Source organism: Populus nigra, chromosome 3, assembly GCF_951802175.1.
Source record: "Populus nigra chromosome 3, ddPopNigr1.1, whole genome shotgun sequence".
Taxonomy (NCBI): domain Eukaryota; kingdom Viridiplantae; phylum Streptophyta; class Magnoliopsida; order Malpighiales; family Salicaceae; genus Populus; species Populus nigra.
The window spans coordinates 23770406-23786465 of NC_084854.1; the positions used below are offsets into that span (position 1 = coordinate 23770406).

Here is a 16060-nt window from a genome sequence, read left to right on the forward strand (position 1 = left end):
CAAACCGGCACCGTTTTCCTGCTCCTTCTCGCCCAAACACAACTAGCCTTCCCAGTCTGTCATCCGCCGAACACCAGCAGTGAAGGAAGACCATCAACACCGCAGCTTTCCTTTTTTCTCCTCTCCATCATCTTCTCCTCCAAAAACAGAGACCGGCCACTCCCCCTTACCTTCGGTTTCTTCTTCTTCCAACAGCGACGGCGCTTCCCCGCGCAGCAGCGCCGTCTCCCTCCAACAGACCCGGGTGCTCCACCAACCCAACAGCGGCGCCGTCTCCATCCATTCTCCCTCCGGTGGTGCCTGCAAATCCAATCTCCCCTTCAGCAGCGGCAACGGCAGCGGCAGCAGCAACCCACAGCCGGGTCTCTCTCAACCGACCCCCTCACTTCCCTCCGGGTCAACGAGCAGACCGATCTCCATCGGAACCAACCCTCCTCCAGCTCCTCCGCCTTGCCGTCAGTTACCTGAAGCCAAAGAGAAGAGAGGAGCCAAAAGCAAAGATCTGCTAAACCGCAGATCTGAAATGGAAAGGAATGGAAAGGAAACAGATCTAAAAAACAAAAACAAAGGACAAATCTAAAATCAACTGCCTGTGTTGCGTTTTCTGTTGTTTTGCAGGTTGCCGGTGTTGCAGAAGAGAAGAGGAGAAGCAGCCAGTTTCGGCCGGCTGCTTTCCCGGCGAACGCGCCGCCAGTGACGGTGGCGCGTGGGAAGACGCGCCGCCACTGTTGCTGCAATTCCAGAAGTGTTCCTTTGCAATTCCTGGAGTTTTGGGGACTGTTTTGTAAATTTTGGATTCCTTGATGTAAATTTTATTTATTTTTGAATTTTATAACTTGTATTGTGGATGTAAAAAAAAAGGAAGAAAAAGAAAAAAAGAAGAAAAAGCAAAAAAAGAAAAAGAAAACAAAAAAGAAAACAAAAAAATATATAATAAAAAATGTGTGTGTGCGCTTGTATTTTTATTAATGTCATTGGATTATAAAAAAAATAAAAAAAAATAAAAAGAAAAAGGAAAAAGAAAAAATAACAAAAAATGCATGTTTGTATTTATTTCAGGGATCCTTTCATGATGAGACGGCAAAAGAATAAAGAAGGATTTAATATTTTGATTGGATCACGGTGTAGAAGTACAAACTTGTACGGAAGTTGTATTTCTAAATTCCGATGAAAAGACAAAATTGTTAAAACTTTTTTAACACATCACAAGCCACGAAGCAGCTTACCTCAGGTAGGGTGTGTTAGGGGTGCTAATACCTTCCCTAACCACAATCAGTCCCTTACCCGCGAATCTCTGACAAGACCAGTCAACCTGGGTTTCCTAGTAACCCTCAATTAAATACTAGGTGGCGACTCCCAACAAAATCAATTTCAATAACAGAGAGAAAAACCGCCATCACCAGGACGGGACGCCGCCCGCGCGGGTGTTTTCCGACGTGCGACATATGGAATGCAACTCTCTGTGAAATACCGATGGATAATGTATGTTGGTATATCCGTCGGTATGTATTTAATATATATATATATATATATATATATATATATATATATAGTAAAAAAGCTTAATAAACAAATAAAATTGGATTAAACATTAAAAATATAAAAATAATATTAAATAATATTCATTACAAATTTAATGTGTTTAAAAAACAAAATTAAACTAGAATAGCGGTGAAGCTGGAGGAGGAGGAGGAGGAGGCTGGTTGTTCCTGGGACTGTACGGCTAAAAAGGACCTGCACAAGTATCATCACCCATCTTTGATCTCATCTCCATGACTATTTGATGGAGCTCATCATAATTCGTCGAGAGTTGTTGATATTGTTGTCGGGGGTGTGCGGCGTCGCGGCGAATATTCCACTTTAAAATCTAGGAAATGTGTGTATGGTATCTATCTGGCAAATGTGGGGAGACAAGAAAATATTGTCTTATGTTGGTAGAAAATGGAATGGAATCGCCACCTAGTATTTTGGTCACTAGGAACCCTAACTGGTCTCAGAGATTGGGTACGGGACTGGTTGCGTAAAGGAAAGGTATTAGCACCCCAAATACGCCCTACCTAAGGTAAGCTGCATTGTTTATTTGTCTCATAAAATTCAAGGTCTCGTTGTGTTTCCTAGTTGTTAGTCCGTCTATGGTTCAAGAAAAGTCCTCCTCAATAAGGAGATCCTTATCTTATCGGGTAAAACCTAACCGTTCTAACGTCTATGTAAAAAAAACCATATTTTTAATATCAGGAATACGTTTTATGTATAAATTCGTAATCCCAAATACTAAAAGAAGACAAAAAGATTTTTTAGAATTTTTGAAATATTGGCCTAGTTCTCATGGCTTGAATAAACTGGTTATTAAAGCCAAAATGCATGCTAATACATATATTGTTTTGAAATTTCCTTTGTTGTGTGAAAATATGATGTTATAATATTTATATATATATATTGGAGAGACTAGGCCGTATGCATGAAAACAAAACATTTTTTTTATTATTTTTTTATGTCTTGACAAAAACCGAGTATTTTAATACCGGATTTGTATCTTTACAGTATAAAAATACAAATCGATATTGATCAAAATACAATAATAAAATTACAGAAAAATCACAGATTCTTTGAAATAATTTTTGAAGAAATTTTATTTTTATTATTTTTTTATTTTTTTTTGGGCCGGACCTAGCTTGGCCCATGTGGCTGGGCTGAACCCAGCAGGCCTTACCAGGTCGCGAATTATATTTCACGTGAACAGTGAAATAGCATTTCACTGTTCACGTGAATTATATTTGACATGAACAGTGAAATAGCATTTCACTATTCAAGTGAATTATATTTCACTTGAACAGTGAAATGCGAAATGGTCTATGCACAGCGACGAGAAAGGGGACAAACCTGGTGGCGGAAACAATGTTGAAGACGATGGCGAACACTCCTAGTGATGCTGATGGCGGTGGTGAGGCAGCCGACGAGGTCTTCCGGTGGTTCTGACGGTGGTTCCAGGCGGCGGCTTCTCCTCCTTTCTCCTCTGTTTCTGCTTTTCCTCTGTCTGTCTCTGTTTTTGCTTCTTCTGCTTCTTCTCACGGTACAGGGCTGTTATCAATGACGGGGAGGGAGGCAGCAGCTGGCAGTGGCTCTAGGGTGGCGCTGGTGGTGGCGGCCTGGGGAGCTGATTCTGGAGAAGGAAAAGTCTATGATGATGCTGGTCCCCTCGGCTGGTTCCTGGTTTTGAAGAAAGTTGAAGTTGATGATGGTGGTGTGTTTTCTTCTTATTTTTCTCTGCTGGGTGGACGTCTTCACGCCGGGTTCTTCTTGCTTGGTCTGGCTCCTGTCTGTTTTTCCAGACTTTATTCCCTCATGTTGCCCCTGTTTCTCCCTTTTCTTGTTCGTTCTTCCTCTGTTTATTTTTTTCTGTGTGTTTTCCTTTCCCTTCTGCCTCCTGTCTCTATCGTCTCCCCCTCTGTCTATCTCTCCTTTCGAGTTTTTTTTCTCTGTTCTCCCCTCTCTTTTGTTCAAAAAACTTTCCCCCTCTTTTAGTTTTCCAGCCCTCTCTCTCGTTCCCTCAAAAAATACTCCCCCCTGTTGCTTGTGTTGAGAGCAGTATTTATAGGCTAGAGGGGCGCGGGCTGTTGTTGCGTGTGGGGAGCAGGGCACGCGGCAGCTGGTCGGCCAGTGGGCGCGACTAGCAAGGCGCGCGGCGGGTGGTCGGCTAGTGAGTGCGGCTCCCTCGGTTTTGGCAGCATGCGGGAAGAGGAACAGTGTCAAAACAACACTGTTCAAATTCTTTTTTTATTATATATTTTTTTATTTGTGTGGACCCAAAATAGGTTACAACAGATGCCCCCTCTTTATAATGCTTACGGAGCAGCATGGGTTTTGCGTAGTAAGTTTTATAAAGATAGACCCAAAACGGAACTCCCGAAACTGATCTGGTTGAAGCTTGATTGATCTGAAACTTGTCTTTTACAGCAATCTCAATTTGGAATCCCATCTGGCGATTCCTTTTAACCAACATGAAATGTGAGGTCCTATCTGACGACCTCCTTTAACCAATATCGAAATACGAGATCCCTTCTGGCGATCTCCTTTAACAAAAAATCTTAGAATCCCATCTGGCGATTCGTTGTAACCAATGTTGAAATATGAGGTCCCTTCTGGCGACCTCCTTGGATGAATATCGAAACACGAGATCCCTTCTGGCTATCTCCTTTAATCAACTTGGAATCCTATCTGGCGATTCCTTTTATTCAAACGAAATATGAGGTCCCATCTGGCGACCTCCAAATAGCGAAACACGAGATCCCTTTTGGCGATCTCCTTTAATCAACTTGGAATCCCATCTGGCAATTCCTTTTTTAACCAACATGAAAAAACGATGTCCCATCTGGCGACCTCCAAATAGCGAAACACGAGATCCCTTCTAGCGATCTCCTTTAATCAACTTGGAATCCCATCTAGCGATTCCTTTTATTCAAACATGAAATATGAGGTCCTATCTGGCGACCTCCAAATAGCGAAATACGAGATCCCTTCTGGCGATCTCCATCAACTTGGAATCCCATCTGGCGATTCCTTTTTTTAACCAACATGAAAAAAACGAGGTCCCATCTGGCGACCTCCAAATAGCGAAACACGAGATCCCTTCTGGCGATCTCCTTTAATCAACTTGGAATCCCATCTGGCGATTCCTTTTATTCAAAGCTGAAATACGAGGTCCCTTCTGGTGACCTTTGACCAATATCGAAATACGAGATCCCTTCTGGCGATCTCAAACAACTTGGAATCCCATCTGGCGATTCCTTATTACCAAAGCTGATATCGATGTCATTTTTCCTGATGGCAGGGTTCAAAATTTTTCATTTTCTCTCTTTTTCTTGTTCTTCTCGTTGTTCCAGAATCCACTATGGTTCAAAACCATGATTCTTTGCTATCATCCACTATGATTCTTTCTTCATCTCCAATCTTGTTGGAATGCATTAAGAACTCCTCCTGTAATGATCCAAAAAACATATATGCAATGATTTATGAGTAGATGCCATGCATGCATTCGTACCTGGTTTTGAAACATAGGCCCCATCATCTTCTTCTAGTTCACGAAGCTCTCTCTTGCTTGAGCTTGCTTTTGAAGTCGTATGCTGGATTCATCTCTCGTGTTGTCTCTGACCTTCTTCAAGTAGTCCTTTTCCCAAAATGTATGACTTGTCATTGCCTCTTTGTCATGCTTTTGTCAAATGCTTTAGCTTGGTTTTCAAATCTATAGGCTTCCGTACATTTTAAACACGTAAAACTTTTCATGAAAACATCTCTTATTGCCCCCAGTGTAGGGGTGTGATTCTAGTCTATGCTTTTGTATAGAGAAGAAATTCGTTTAGCCGATGCTAAACTTTTTTAGGTGCGATAACAACAAAACATGCACTGTTGGGATTAATGCAAAAATGATTGTTGTGAGATCAATGCAAAAGAGAAAGAAGTCAATGGCCAAACTTTGCTTTATTGATTTAGGAGCCTACATCAAGCATAATATCTTTTTACAGAGTCAGAATTCACAGGTCGAGCTAGGTCTTCTCCATCCATTCTAGCCAACTTCAGCGCTCCTCCTGAGAATGCCTTCTTTACTACGTAAGGACCCTCGTAATTCGGTGCCCATTTGCTTTGATCGTCTCCGGGCAACGACAATATTTTCTTCAATACTAGATCCCCTTCTCGAAACAACCGAGATCTAACCTTCTTATCATATGCCTTGGCCATTCGCTTCTGGTAAAGTTGGTGATGACAAATTGCAGCCATCCTCTTTTCACTGATCAGGTTCAGTTGCTCGTGCCTCACTTTGGCCCACTCGACCTCTTCTAATCCGGAGTCCATCAACACTCTTAACGACGGGATTTCTACTTCCAAAGGCATCACTGCTTCCATACCGTACACCAGAGAATATAGGGTAGTCCCTGTCGAGGTCCTGACTGTAGTGCCGTATGCATGAAGAGCGAATGACAACATCTCATGCCAATCTCTATATGTGACTATCATTTTCTGAATAATCTTCTTGATGTTCTTGTTGGCGGCTTCTACTGCGCCATTCATTTTTGGTCGGTATGGTGAGGAATTCGAATGCTTGATTTTCCATTTAGTACACAATTCCGCTATCATTTTACCATTGAAATTCTGTGCATTATCTGTCACTATCTTTTCCGGAGGACCATATCGGCAAATCAAGTCTCTTTCTATAAACTTCTTCACTACGTTCTGTGTTACGTGGGCATATGAATTAGCTTCTACCCATTTTGTGAAGTAGTCAATAGCTACGAGGATAAATCTATGACCATTGCTAGCTTTTGGGTTAACAGATCCGATCACATCGATTCCCCACATTGCAAACAGCCAAGGAGATATCGGATTAAATATCCGATCACGGCATATTGACCTTGTCACTGTAAACTTGACATTTATGACATTTCCTGACATAGTCGATACAGTCTTTCTCTAGTGTCATCCAAAAATAACCAGCCCTTTGGATTTTCCTCGCTATCATATGCCCGCTAGCATGGGTTGAGCAAATCCCCTCATGGACCTCCTGTAATGCCTTTCTAGCATCTGCCTCATTCAAACACTTTAGCAGGGTTCCATCAAATGATCTTTTGTACAAAATCTCTCCATCTAAATAGAAGTCTATAGCCAACCTTCTCAAGGTTTTCTTATCCGTTTTGGAAGCTCCCACCGGATATTCATGATTTTGCACAAGGTTCTTGATATCGTAGTACCAAGGCTGTCCGTTTATCTCTCCTTCAACTAAGCAACAGTGAGCTGGGTCATTTCTAATGCCAATGTGTACCGGTTGTACCTTGCACTTGAGATCAATGGTAGTCATAGCAGCTAGCGTGGCCAAAGCATCCGCAAAATGGTTCCCTTCCCTTCCCAGATGGGTGAATCTAATTTCTTCAAAATCCTTTGGTAGCGTGGATAGGTATTCCTGGTACGACCTCAACTTTTCCTCCTTGGTTTGCCATTCCCCTTTAACCTGACAAATAATCAACATTGAATCTCCATATACATCTAACTTCTTTATCTTCAACTCTAATGCCGCTTCTAAACCGAGGATACAAGCTTCATACTCAGCTGTATTGTTGGTGCACTCGAAATGCAGTTTAACCGAAACTGGATACTGTTTCTTATCAGGAGAGATTATTACCGCACCGGCCCCGTTACCATATACATTCACTGCACCGTAAAAAAACATCGTCCACCAATCTGTCTTCTCTTCTTCTTTCTCTATTGACAATATATCTTCATCAGGGAAGTCAAAATCCAAAGGTTCGTAATCTTCAACAGCATTATCGGCCAGATGGTCCGCGATTGCACTTCCTTTTACGGCTTTCCTTGTCATGTATACTATGTCATATTCTGCTAATAGAACTTGCCACCTTGCAATTCGACTTGAGAGAAAGGGCTTGTTACAAATATACCTCAGAGGATCCACTTTTGAAATTAACCAAGTGGTATAGTATAACATATAATGTCGCAACCTCTTTGCCGCCCACACCAACGCACAACAAAGCCTTTCTATCTCCGTGTATCTAGACTCACATTCAGTGAATTTCTTACTTAAGTAATAAATGGCTCTTTCCTTCCTTCCAGTTTCATCATGCTGTCCCAATACACATCCCATGGCTGCTTCAGTTACTGTGAGATATAATACTAGAGGTTTTCCTGATACCGGAGGAACCAGTAAAGGTGGATTTTGTAAATAATGCTTGATTTTATTGAATGCCTCCTCACACTCCTCATTCCAGGTTCCGGGATTCTTTTTCCTTAGTAGTCGGAATATAGGTTCACACGTCGTTGTTAGCTGAGCTATAAACCGAGCAATGTAGTTTAACCTTCCCAAGAATCCTCTTACTTCTTTCTCCATCTTAAGGGATGACATAGCTTGGATGGCCCTTATTTTATCTGGATCCACCTCTATACCTCTATCACTTACCACAAATCCTAACAGCTTACCCGATTTAACTCCGAACGAACATTTTGCAAGATTGAGCCTTAATTCATACTTCCTCAACCTCTCAAACAACTTCCTCAAAACTTCAACATGATCCTCTCCCCTTTTAGACTTGGCAATCATGTCGTCTACATACACCTCAATTTCCTTGTGCATCATGTCGTGGAACAAAGTCACCATTGCTCTTTGATAGGTTGCTCCTGCGCTCTTCAATCCAAATGGCATGACCTTGTAGCAGAATGTCCCCCAAGGTGTGACAAAAGTTGTTTTCGCCTTATCCTCCGGAGCCATTTTTATCTGGTTGTATCCTGAAAAACCATCCATAAAGGAATATGTGGAACTCCGGGCAGCGTTGTCCACTAAAACATCTATATGTGGTAGAGGAAAATCATCCTTGGGACTAGCTTTATTCAAATTCCAAAAATCCACGCACACTCTAATCTTCCTCTCTTTCTTAGGCACCACAATAATGTTAGATACCCATTGTGGATACCTAACTACTTCTAGAAAGCCAGCATCCCATTGCTTCTCGAGTTCTGTCTTGACCTTCATCCAGACATTCGGGTGGGCCCTCCTCAGCTTCTGCTTGCCTGGCTTACAGCCTTCTTCCAACGGTATCTTGTGTACTACAATATTTGTATCCAAACCAGGCATATCTTCATAGGACCAAGCAAAGACATCTGAATATTCTTGTAATAGGGTGATCATTTTTATCCTTTGTTCAGAAGTAATTAGGGTACCTATTTTCAACTCTTTCTTGAACTGATCACTGCCTACATTGATGGTTTCGAGTTCCTCTACGGCAGGTTTCCAAGTCTGTTCCTGTTGTTCTACTAGCCTGGTGAATTCACTGATATTGCTTTCATCCCACTCTTCTTCTTCCATAGTTATCACATGTTCATTCAAGTTTGGCCATTTATTCTTGATGCTGAATGTATGTAATGTTGTAGGAGATCCGCTTTCAGAATTCCTGAAAGCGGGAAGTGTTTGGTGTAAATGCATAAAAAAAGAAAGCAATTTGTGAAAAGTGCATGATCTCACAGTTTATTTAAAGAAAAAATGGGCTCAATGACAAACATAAAATCTAGCTGACATTATGAGCCTTGATTGTCAACTAGAGGAAATAAAAGCAAACATAAGCAATGACAAAAGCATGTTAAGGCAAACAAAGTTGTTTTACATTTTGCAAACTACTGGAGCTTCTTGGGTCACCCAGTTCTGAAACTTCTCGTCCTGAGCCAACTTGCGCACACAGGTCTTGGCGGAGACTTCTTCTATGGTGTAGACCGTCAGTTGTGGGAGTGCTTCATCTCCTTTTCTTGCTACTGTCTTCATGTCATCTTCTTCCATCTTGTTTTCCCCCAAGGTATTTATGCCCATGTTTGACAGTTCTTGACCAAGGCTTTCGGCTCCTTTATCATGTTGCATTATGTATGTGGCTTCTGGGAATGACACGCTAAGAGGAGGGATTTCTAGCTTTTCTTCCTCAGGCTCTCTTCCTTTAATTCTGGCCATCCTTCTTGCCCTTCTCCGACCAGCAGCCCATCGATAATCCTCTTGGTTAGGTTGATACCCTAACCCAAATCTTTGAGCAGCACTTTTCATCCTTGCCGGATTAACCCCTCCTGGTATCCCGATAATAAGGTTATACTGAAATGGGATCCCGCGGTCCAAGAAGCATAGACTTGCCATCCTTGCTGCTTCTGAGATCCTTGGCCTTCTTAGCACTGTGTTCTCCGGCACCCAGTCAGTGTTCACAATCTCAAAGGCATGGATATTGTTATCCTTGCAATCATCTGCTTCGATAAAAGGCACATCCACATTCTTTATCATGGATACTATCTCCTCGGCCTTGACAGTTACCAACATCCCATTCATGATATACTTCAGGCATTGGTGCAATGACGAAGCTACTGCCCCCGCTGCATGAATCCAAGGTCTTCCTAACAACATACTATAGGAAGGGTGGATATCCATAACCTGAAGTGTTACTAGGAACATTTGTGGTCCCACATATAGCTCCACTTCTAAAGTCCCAATTATTGGCCTAGGTGAGCCATCATACGCTCTGGCCATCATAGTACTCGGCTTTATATGGGATTCATCGATCGGCATTTCTTCCAGAATATGCTTTGGCAACACGTTAAGGGCCGAGCCATTATCAATGAGTACTTTTCCTATGAGGCAGTCCTTGCACCTAACCGTAATGTATAAGGGCTTGTTATGTCTGGTACCTTCACCATCAAGTTCATCAGCCGTGAAGTACAGGTAATTTGTTGCATGGATCCTTCCTATTAGATGCTCCATGGTTTTATGTTCAATGTCTTGGGGTACATATGCCTCATTCAATACCTTTTGCAAGGCGTTTCGATGCGGCTCAGAGCTGAGTATCAAAGACATAAGGGAGATCCTAGCTGGAGTCTTCTTTAGTTGATCTACTATGCAATATTCGCTATGCTTGATCAACTTCAGGAATTCATTCGACTCCTCTTCCGTTACCGGCTTATTAACTTCTAGTGCTTTGTCCAGATCTACCACTTCTTTGCCCTTTGCCTTCCTCAACTCCTCGGGCGTAAAGCAACGACCACTCCGAGTCAAACCACTAATCTCAGTTTGGAACAAGGGAAGTGGAGTTTGAACGTTGGAGGCATAACCGTAATTGTAATGCATGGCATTGTGGTTTCCTTTGTGCAGGAAGGTTTGACCAAGATTAGCCTTGGTGGCCCCTTAGCTGTTTGTTGGATCCTACATACTCCTGTCATCTCATCTTGACCTTCCATCATACTCACCTCACCGCTGCTCTTCATGGGTTCAATCCTCAACTCCCCTATTTTTAGCATTTTTGCAATCTTTTCGCAAAACTCGATGCAATCCTCAATATGATGTCCATCTCTTCCATGGAATTCACAGTAACCACCTCCCTCCGAATGGCTTTCCACATTTGCCTCTAGAAAGCCTGATCGTACTAACATGTCGTACAACTTCTTCATGGACACCTTCAACACCTTGCATTGATTTCCCACTTCGATCATGCCTATTCCACTACTACTTGGGGCATGCTTAAGCAATGGGTTTGAATTAACATTGGGCTTGTCTTCAAAGGATACCCATCCCATCTTAATAAGCTCCAATAACCTCTTCTTGAAAGCGTAACAGGTTTCAATCCCGTGCCCGGGATTACCCCCATGGTACTTGCAAGCCAACTCGGGCTTGTACCAAATTGGGAATGGTGGTTGTACTGGTAGTGTAGGGATAGGAGCTATTTGTCCAATGCTCAACAGTTTGGCGTACATGTCCTTCAAAGGCATGGGTAACGTGGCAGTTGTTCTGAAGTGTATCTTGTATGGGGTCTTTGGTAGTGATTTTGGTAGTTTGACTGGTTATTTGTTCGATTAGGGGAAAAAGGTTGGTTAAAGTTTATGCGTGAGAATTGAGAGGTAGGTACTTGAGGATTATGGAAATCTACTCTCTTGCCCTTATACCCACCTTCCAGATTGTTAACATCGTCGTCTCTCTTTCTTCCAATAAAACCCTTCTTTTCCACTAGCATCGCTATTCGCCCAGCTTTAATCCCTTATTCTATCCTCTTAGCTATGCGTACCGCATCATAGAAATGTTGAGAGGAGCTACCCATTAGGTGCTCATAATAAGGTGCTTTGAAGGTATTGGCAAACAAGCTCACCATCTCCGTTTCTATCAAAGGGGGTTGGACATGCATTGCCCCATCCCTCCATCTTTGCGCATAAGCCCTTACTGACTCCTGGCTCCTTTTCTCCATTGCCATTAAACTTGTTCGATCAGGAGCGATTTCCATGTTAAACTTGTACTGTTTGAGGAAAGCCTCCACCAAGTCTCTCCAGCTCTTGATCCTGATGCTGTCTAACCTCATGTACCAGCTTAAAGCGGATCCTGCTAGGCTATCTTGAAAGAAATAGATTAGCAATTTATCATCACGGATTACTTCCGCCATTTTGTTGCAGTAGGATCGAAGGTGAGTGTTTGGGCATTCCAAACCGGTATACTTAATGAACTCTGGTATTCGAAAATCTTTTGGCACCACGATGTTTGATACCAAACATACTTCGGCTGCTTGCATAGGGTCAAACCAGTCATTACCCTCAACTGCCCTTAATCTTTCTTCCAAAGCAAATAGCTTGTCTTGGTCCATCACACTGGGAGACCTATTATCCGGGACTCCCTCCGTTGTTAAGTCCACAGTGATTGGAGCGTGAGTTGGCTGGATAGGGGTGATAGGCATAAAATGTTGTTCATTGGCCGAGTTTGCCCCCTGGTTTTGAGATGCTTGAGGGATGTGAGCTGTTGGCGCTCCTTCAGGCTGTTGTGCTGATGTTCCCTCCCCATTCTTAGCTCTCAGAAGCTGCTCAAGTAAATCGGTCAGCCGAGAAACTTCATTTTTTATGGACTCCACTTGGTTTGATAATGTGACTCTAAGTGAGCTCTTTCTTCATTCTCCATTCTCGATCTAGACCGAGTGTTGTGGATTTTGGATGTGGGACCTATGTTTCACGATCTGGCATGCATATGATGTATTAAAAATGAATGCTTGATGAAAATATGATGCTCGTGCAATGTATATTTTAGAGCCGATTCATGACTTCCGTAATCCTTTAGGCAAGATTTCCGAGTTGAGCTGATTACTGAAAAGGAGGGTTTGCCAAGTTCTTATCATAGTAGCTTACCAAAACACATTAGAAAGAAAGATAGGTCATGGCCTTCTTATAAATAGAAGTCGTTCATACAATGATTACCAAACAGGGCGTTATACATTGTTACCCTTTAAAAGGCGTTTCCCCTATTAGCTAAGTCCCCAATATAACATGTGATGGCCACCATGTATTCCCTATACTTTGAAGCATCATTTCCAACTTGGATAGCTTATTGTTGCAATCTTTCTGCATAACAGGCTGCTTGCTCGACCTGCTTCGTTATGTGCCTTATCTTATCATGGAACACGGTGTTATCTGCGATTATCACTTCATTGCTGGCTCCTAGGGCTTCATTACTTCTTTCCAACACTCGAACCATATCCTCCGACCGGGCCAACTTATCCCTTACCCTCTGCAGTTCTTCCTTTTCGAGATCCAGCTCGGCTATTTTGGAGTTAATTTGAACTGTAAAGCTGTCTATGTAGTCTTGACATTCTTGACGCTCTTGCTTAGCCTTACTGAGCTCCTCTTCCATCTCGAAGTAATGGCTTCTCATCTCTTTTAACTCTTCTTCTCGTATCTCAATCTCCGATTGTAAAGCCATCATCCTTCCTTTCGAAGACTCGGCTCTCTTCTGGTAATCTCTCATATCAGACTCTGCAGCCTTTCTTGAACTTCTCTCTTCCTCCAGTTGCATCATATATTGAGCTATGATCCTTCTTTCCTCTTCTATGTCGAGATGGGCTAGCCGATTTTTCTCTTTTTCAACTTCTACTTTCTTTAAAAGAATGCTCCTTCCCTTTTTCAAGGAGTCCATCATCTCTTTATCGACACTCATCTTGCCTTTGGTAGATCTCTTAACCTTAGCCAACTCTTTTTGTGTGAGCCCGTTCTGGTTAGACAGCTCATCATACTCAGTTATTCAATTCCTTAACTCAGCCTGGACCGCTTTTGCTATTTCTTCAGCTACCTCGACCCTTTTCTGCCATTCCTTTAAAGATGTCAATTGCTTATCCTGTTTTTCCAACTGCTGGTTCAAGTAAACCCTCATCGTGTTTTCTTCCTCTAATTGATTTTCTAACAGTTGTAGCTGCCCTTTGCTCTTGCTGAGATCAATTCTACATTGTTCTAGCTACTTTCTTAACTCTTCCTCATTATCAGTCCTTTTCCTTTTTGGTTTCTTTATTGCTGATTCTGGATGTTTTGGTGTTGTAAAACCCCTCACCTCAGAAAGCTCTTTATTCCTCCAAACCGTATAATTCTGGCTAAATGATGTTTCAAAGCTGCTTCCTTCTTCCCTTTTTACCATCAGGGGTTTTTTCCAATCTTGTCGGATAAGTTCCATCTCTTCAAGGAATGATTGGTGCTTGAATAAACCTATGAAATCGGCTAAACCCCGAGTTATTGGTCTGTACTGCATTCCACCCAATTGCCTTGTTACAAGTGCGGGTGCATAACTGATGTATCCGGTTACACCGATCAGGGGAACCCAGACCTTGCTTCCACGATGCTCTCCATTTGAAGTTGCTCCTTGGCAATGCTGCATATTTATCTATCCATGCTTTCTCATCCCAGTTCTTCCAAGTCTCATCTATGGTGACTTTTAATGGTCGCAGATCAAATCACCAGAAGTTGTTAAAGATGTCCCTTGGTGTTTCAATATGATTGATAATCCATAAATACAACATAAGGATGCAACATCTCATGGCTCCGTTTCCATGCATTCTGCAGTGGTTGAGTGACAACATGGTTTCTCCCAAAATGGCTGATGAGGGATTGATCCGGTCACGCTCGTATTCTATAAAGACACTTACTGCTTCTAAACTGATGCCTCCGATTTCGAAAGGGAACAATACTAGTCCAAAAATGGCGAACGCCACCAACCTGTATTGTTCATCTCCCAACTTGCCTTCTTCATTATCTTTCTTCATTCGGGCTTCAATGGCCTTCCATTTAAAACCCCCCCTCGGCGACTCTACATTGGCTAATCTTTCCCAAGCCTAATAAACTGACTATCTCCAAAGTTGTGTCTTCAAATCTTCGCCTGAGGTAGATCTTGTGGCTGTTATTTGGGAAATCTAGAATCTTCTCATATTCTTCCAAGGTAGGTGTCATATCGATGTTCCCGAAAAATAAAGCACCGATAACTGGGATCCCAAAAATTCAATAACTGGGATCCCAAAAATTCAGTAGGGCTTTGATTACTGCTGCTTGTACAGGTAACCTCATTAGTTGTGCAATTCTCCCATATCGCCTTTCAAAAATAGTCTCATCAATATATTCCATAATAGACACTAACTTCCCCAAGTCATTTACCATGTGATTTATCTTGGTAATGCAAGGTAACCTACTAGCATCGATTCTTGGGCATTTTCCTTCAGTTACTTGAGTCAACTCAGATTCTTGCCCAAACTCTTGGAAAGATAGGTACTTAGTCATGATTTCGGCTCAAAAAACTGGATTGATGAATTTAACATTATTAATCATGATGCAAATAAACGTAAGATACATATCTTAAGGACAAGCTCTATTTATTAAGTGAGAACGGGTAGGTTTTCTATCTGGTCTTGAAAGGGTCTCATATCTACCCAGTGACATTCTTCGTAAAGACAGTATGGGGGCATTGCAAGGAACAGTTAAGGTACGTATACCCACCATCACCAAGCAGGCACTCAGATATGAGTTGGGTGTTTCACGCATCTGAACCCTGACCGATAGACATAGGGCAAATCGCTAATCCCCCACCTAACTTAAAGCTTGTGTGTGCTTCTCAAAATCAAAGTATGTGATGCATGTGACAGTTCTATAAGATGCATGAGACGGTTCTATAGAAATGCATGAACAATATGTGTAAAAAAATTTAAAGCATATAAGCAGATAACAAAAGAAAAGGTATATTAAAAACACACGAAAACAAAAACAAATCAGACAAAAACAAAGCTTAGTCCACAAGGTCCCCAGTGGAGTCGCCATTCTGTCGCGGGCGTGCGGCGTCGCGGCGAATATTCCACTTTAAAATCTAGGAAATGTGTGTATGGTATCTATCTGGCAAATGTGGGGAGACAAGAAAATATTGTCTTTTGTTGGTAGAAAATGGAATGGGAGTCGCCACCTAGTATTTTGGTCACTAGGAACCCTAACTGGTCTCAGAGATTGGGTACGGGGACTGGTTGCGTAAAGGGAAGGTATTAGCACCCCAAATATGCCCTACCTAAGGTAAGCTGCATTGTTTATTTGTCTGATAAAATTCAAGGTCTCGTTGTGTTTCCTAGTTGTTGGTCCGTCTATGGTTCAAGAAAAGTCCTCCTCAATAAGGAGATCCTTATCTTATCGGGTAAAACCTAACCGTTCTAATGTCTATATAAAAAAAACCATATTTTTAATATCAGGAATACGTTTTACGTATAAATTCGTAATC

General features: G+C 42.1%; 1 protein-coding gene across 1 annotated transcript; it reads right to left on the reverse strand.

The window, feature by feature from the left end:
• Positions 1–12871: 12871 nt before the first annotated feature.
• Positions 12872–14188, reverse strand: LOC133689466 (uncharacterized). The gene is made up of 2 exons (XM_062109324.1): positions 13868–14188; positions 12872–13534 (listed from the first exon to the last, which is right to left on the reverse strand). Exons 1-2 carry the CDS (start codon positions 14186–14188, stop codon positions 12872–12874), a joined length of 984 nt encoding a protein of 327 aa, XP_061965308.1.
• Positions 14189–16060: the final 1872 nt, after the last annotated feature.

What these genes read in the sequence shown, in the direction of transcription:
- LOC133689466 (XM_062109324.1), bottom strand. Translation starts at nt 14,188, where the DNA reads ATGCAGCATTGCCAAGGAGCAACTTCAAATGGAGAGCATCGTGGAAGC. An exon ending in GGAATAAAGAGCTTTCTGAG is followed by an intron (nt 13,535 to 13,867) that starts GTGAGGGGTTTT and finishes CTGTCTAACCAG; the next exon opens with AACGGGCTCACACAAAAAGA.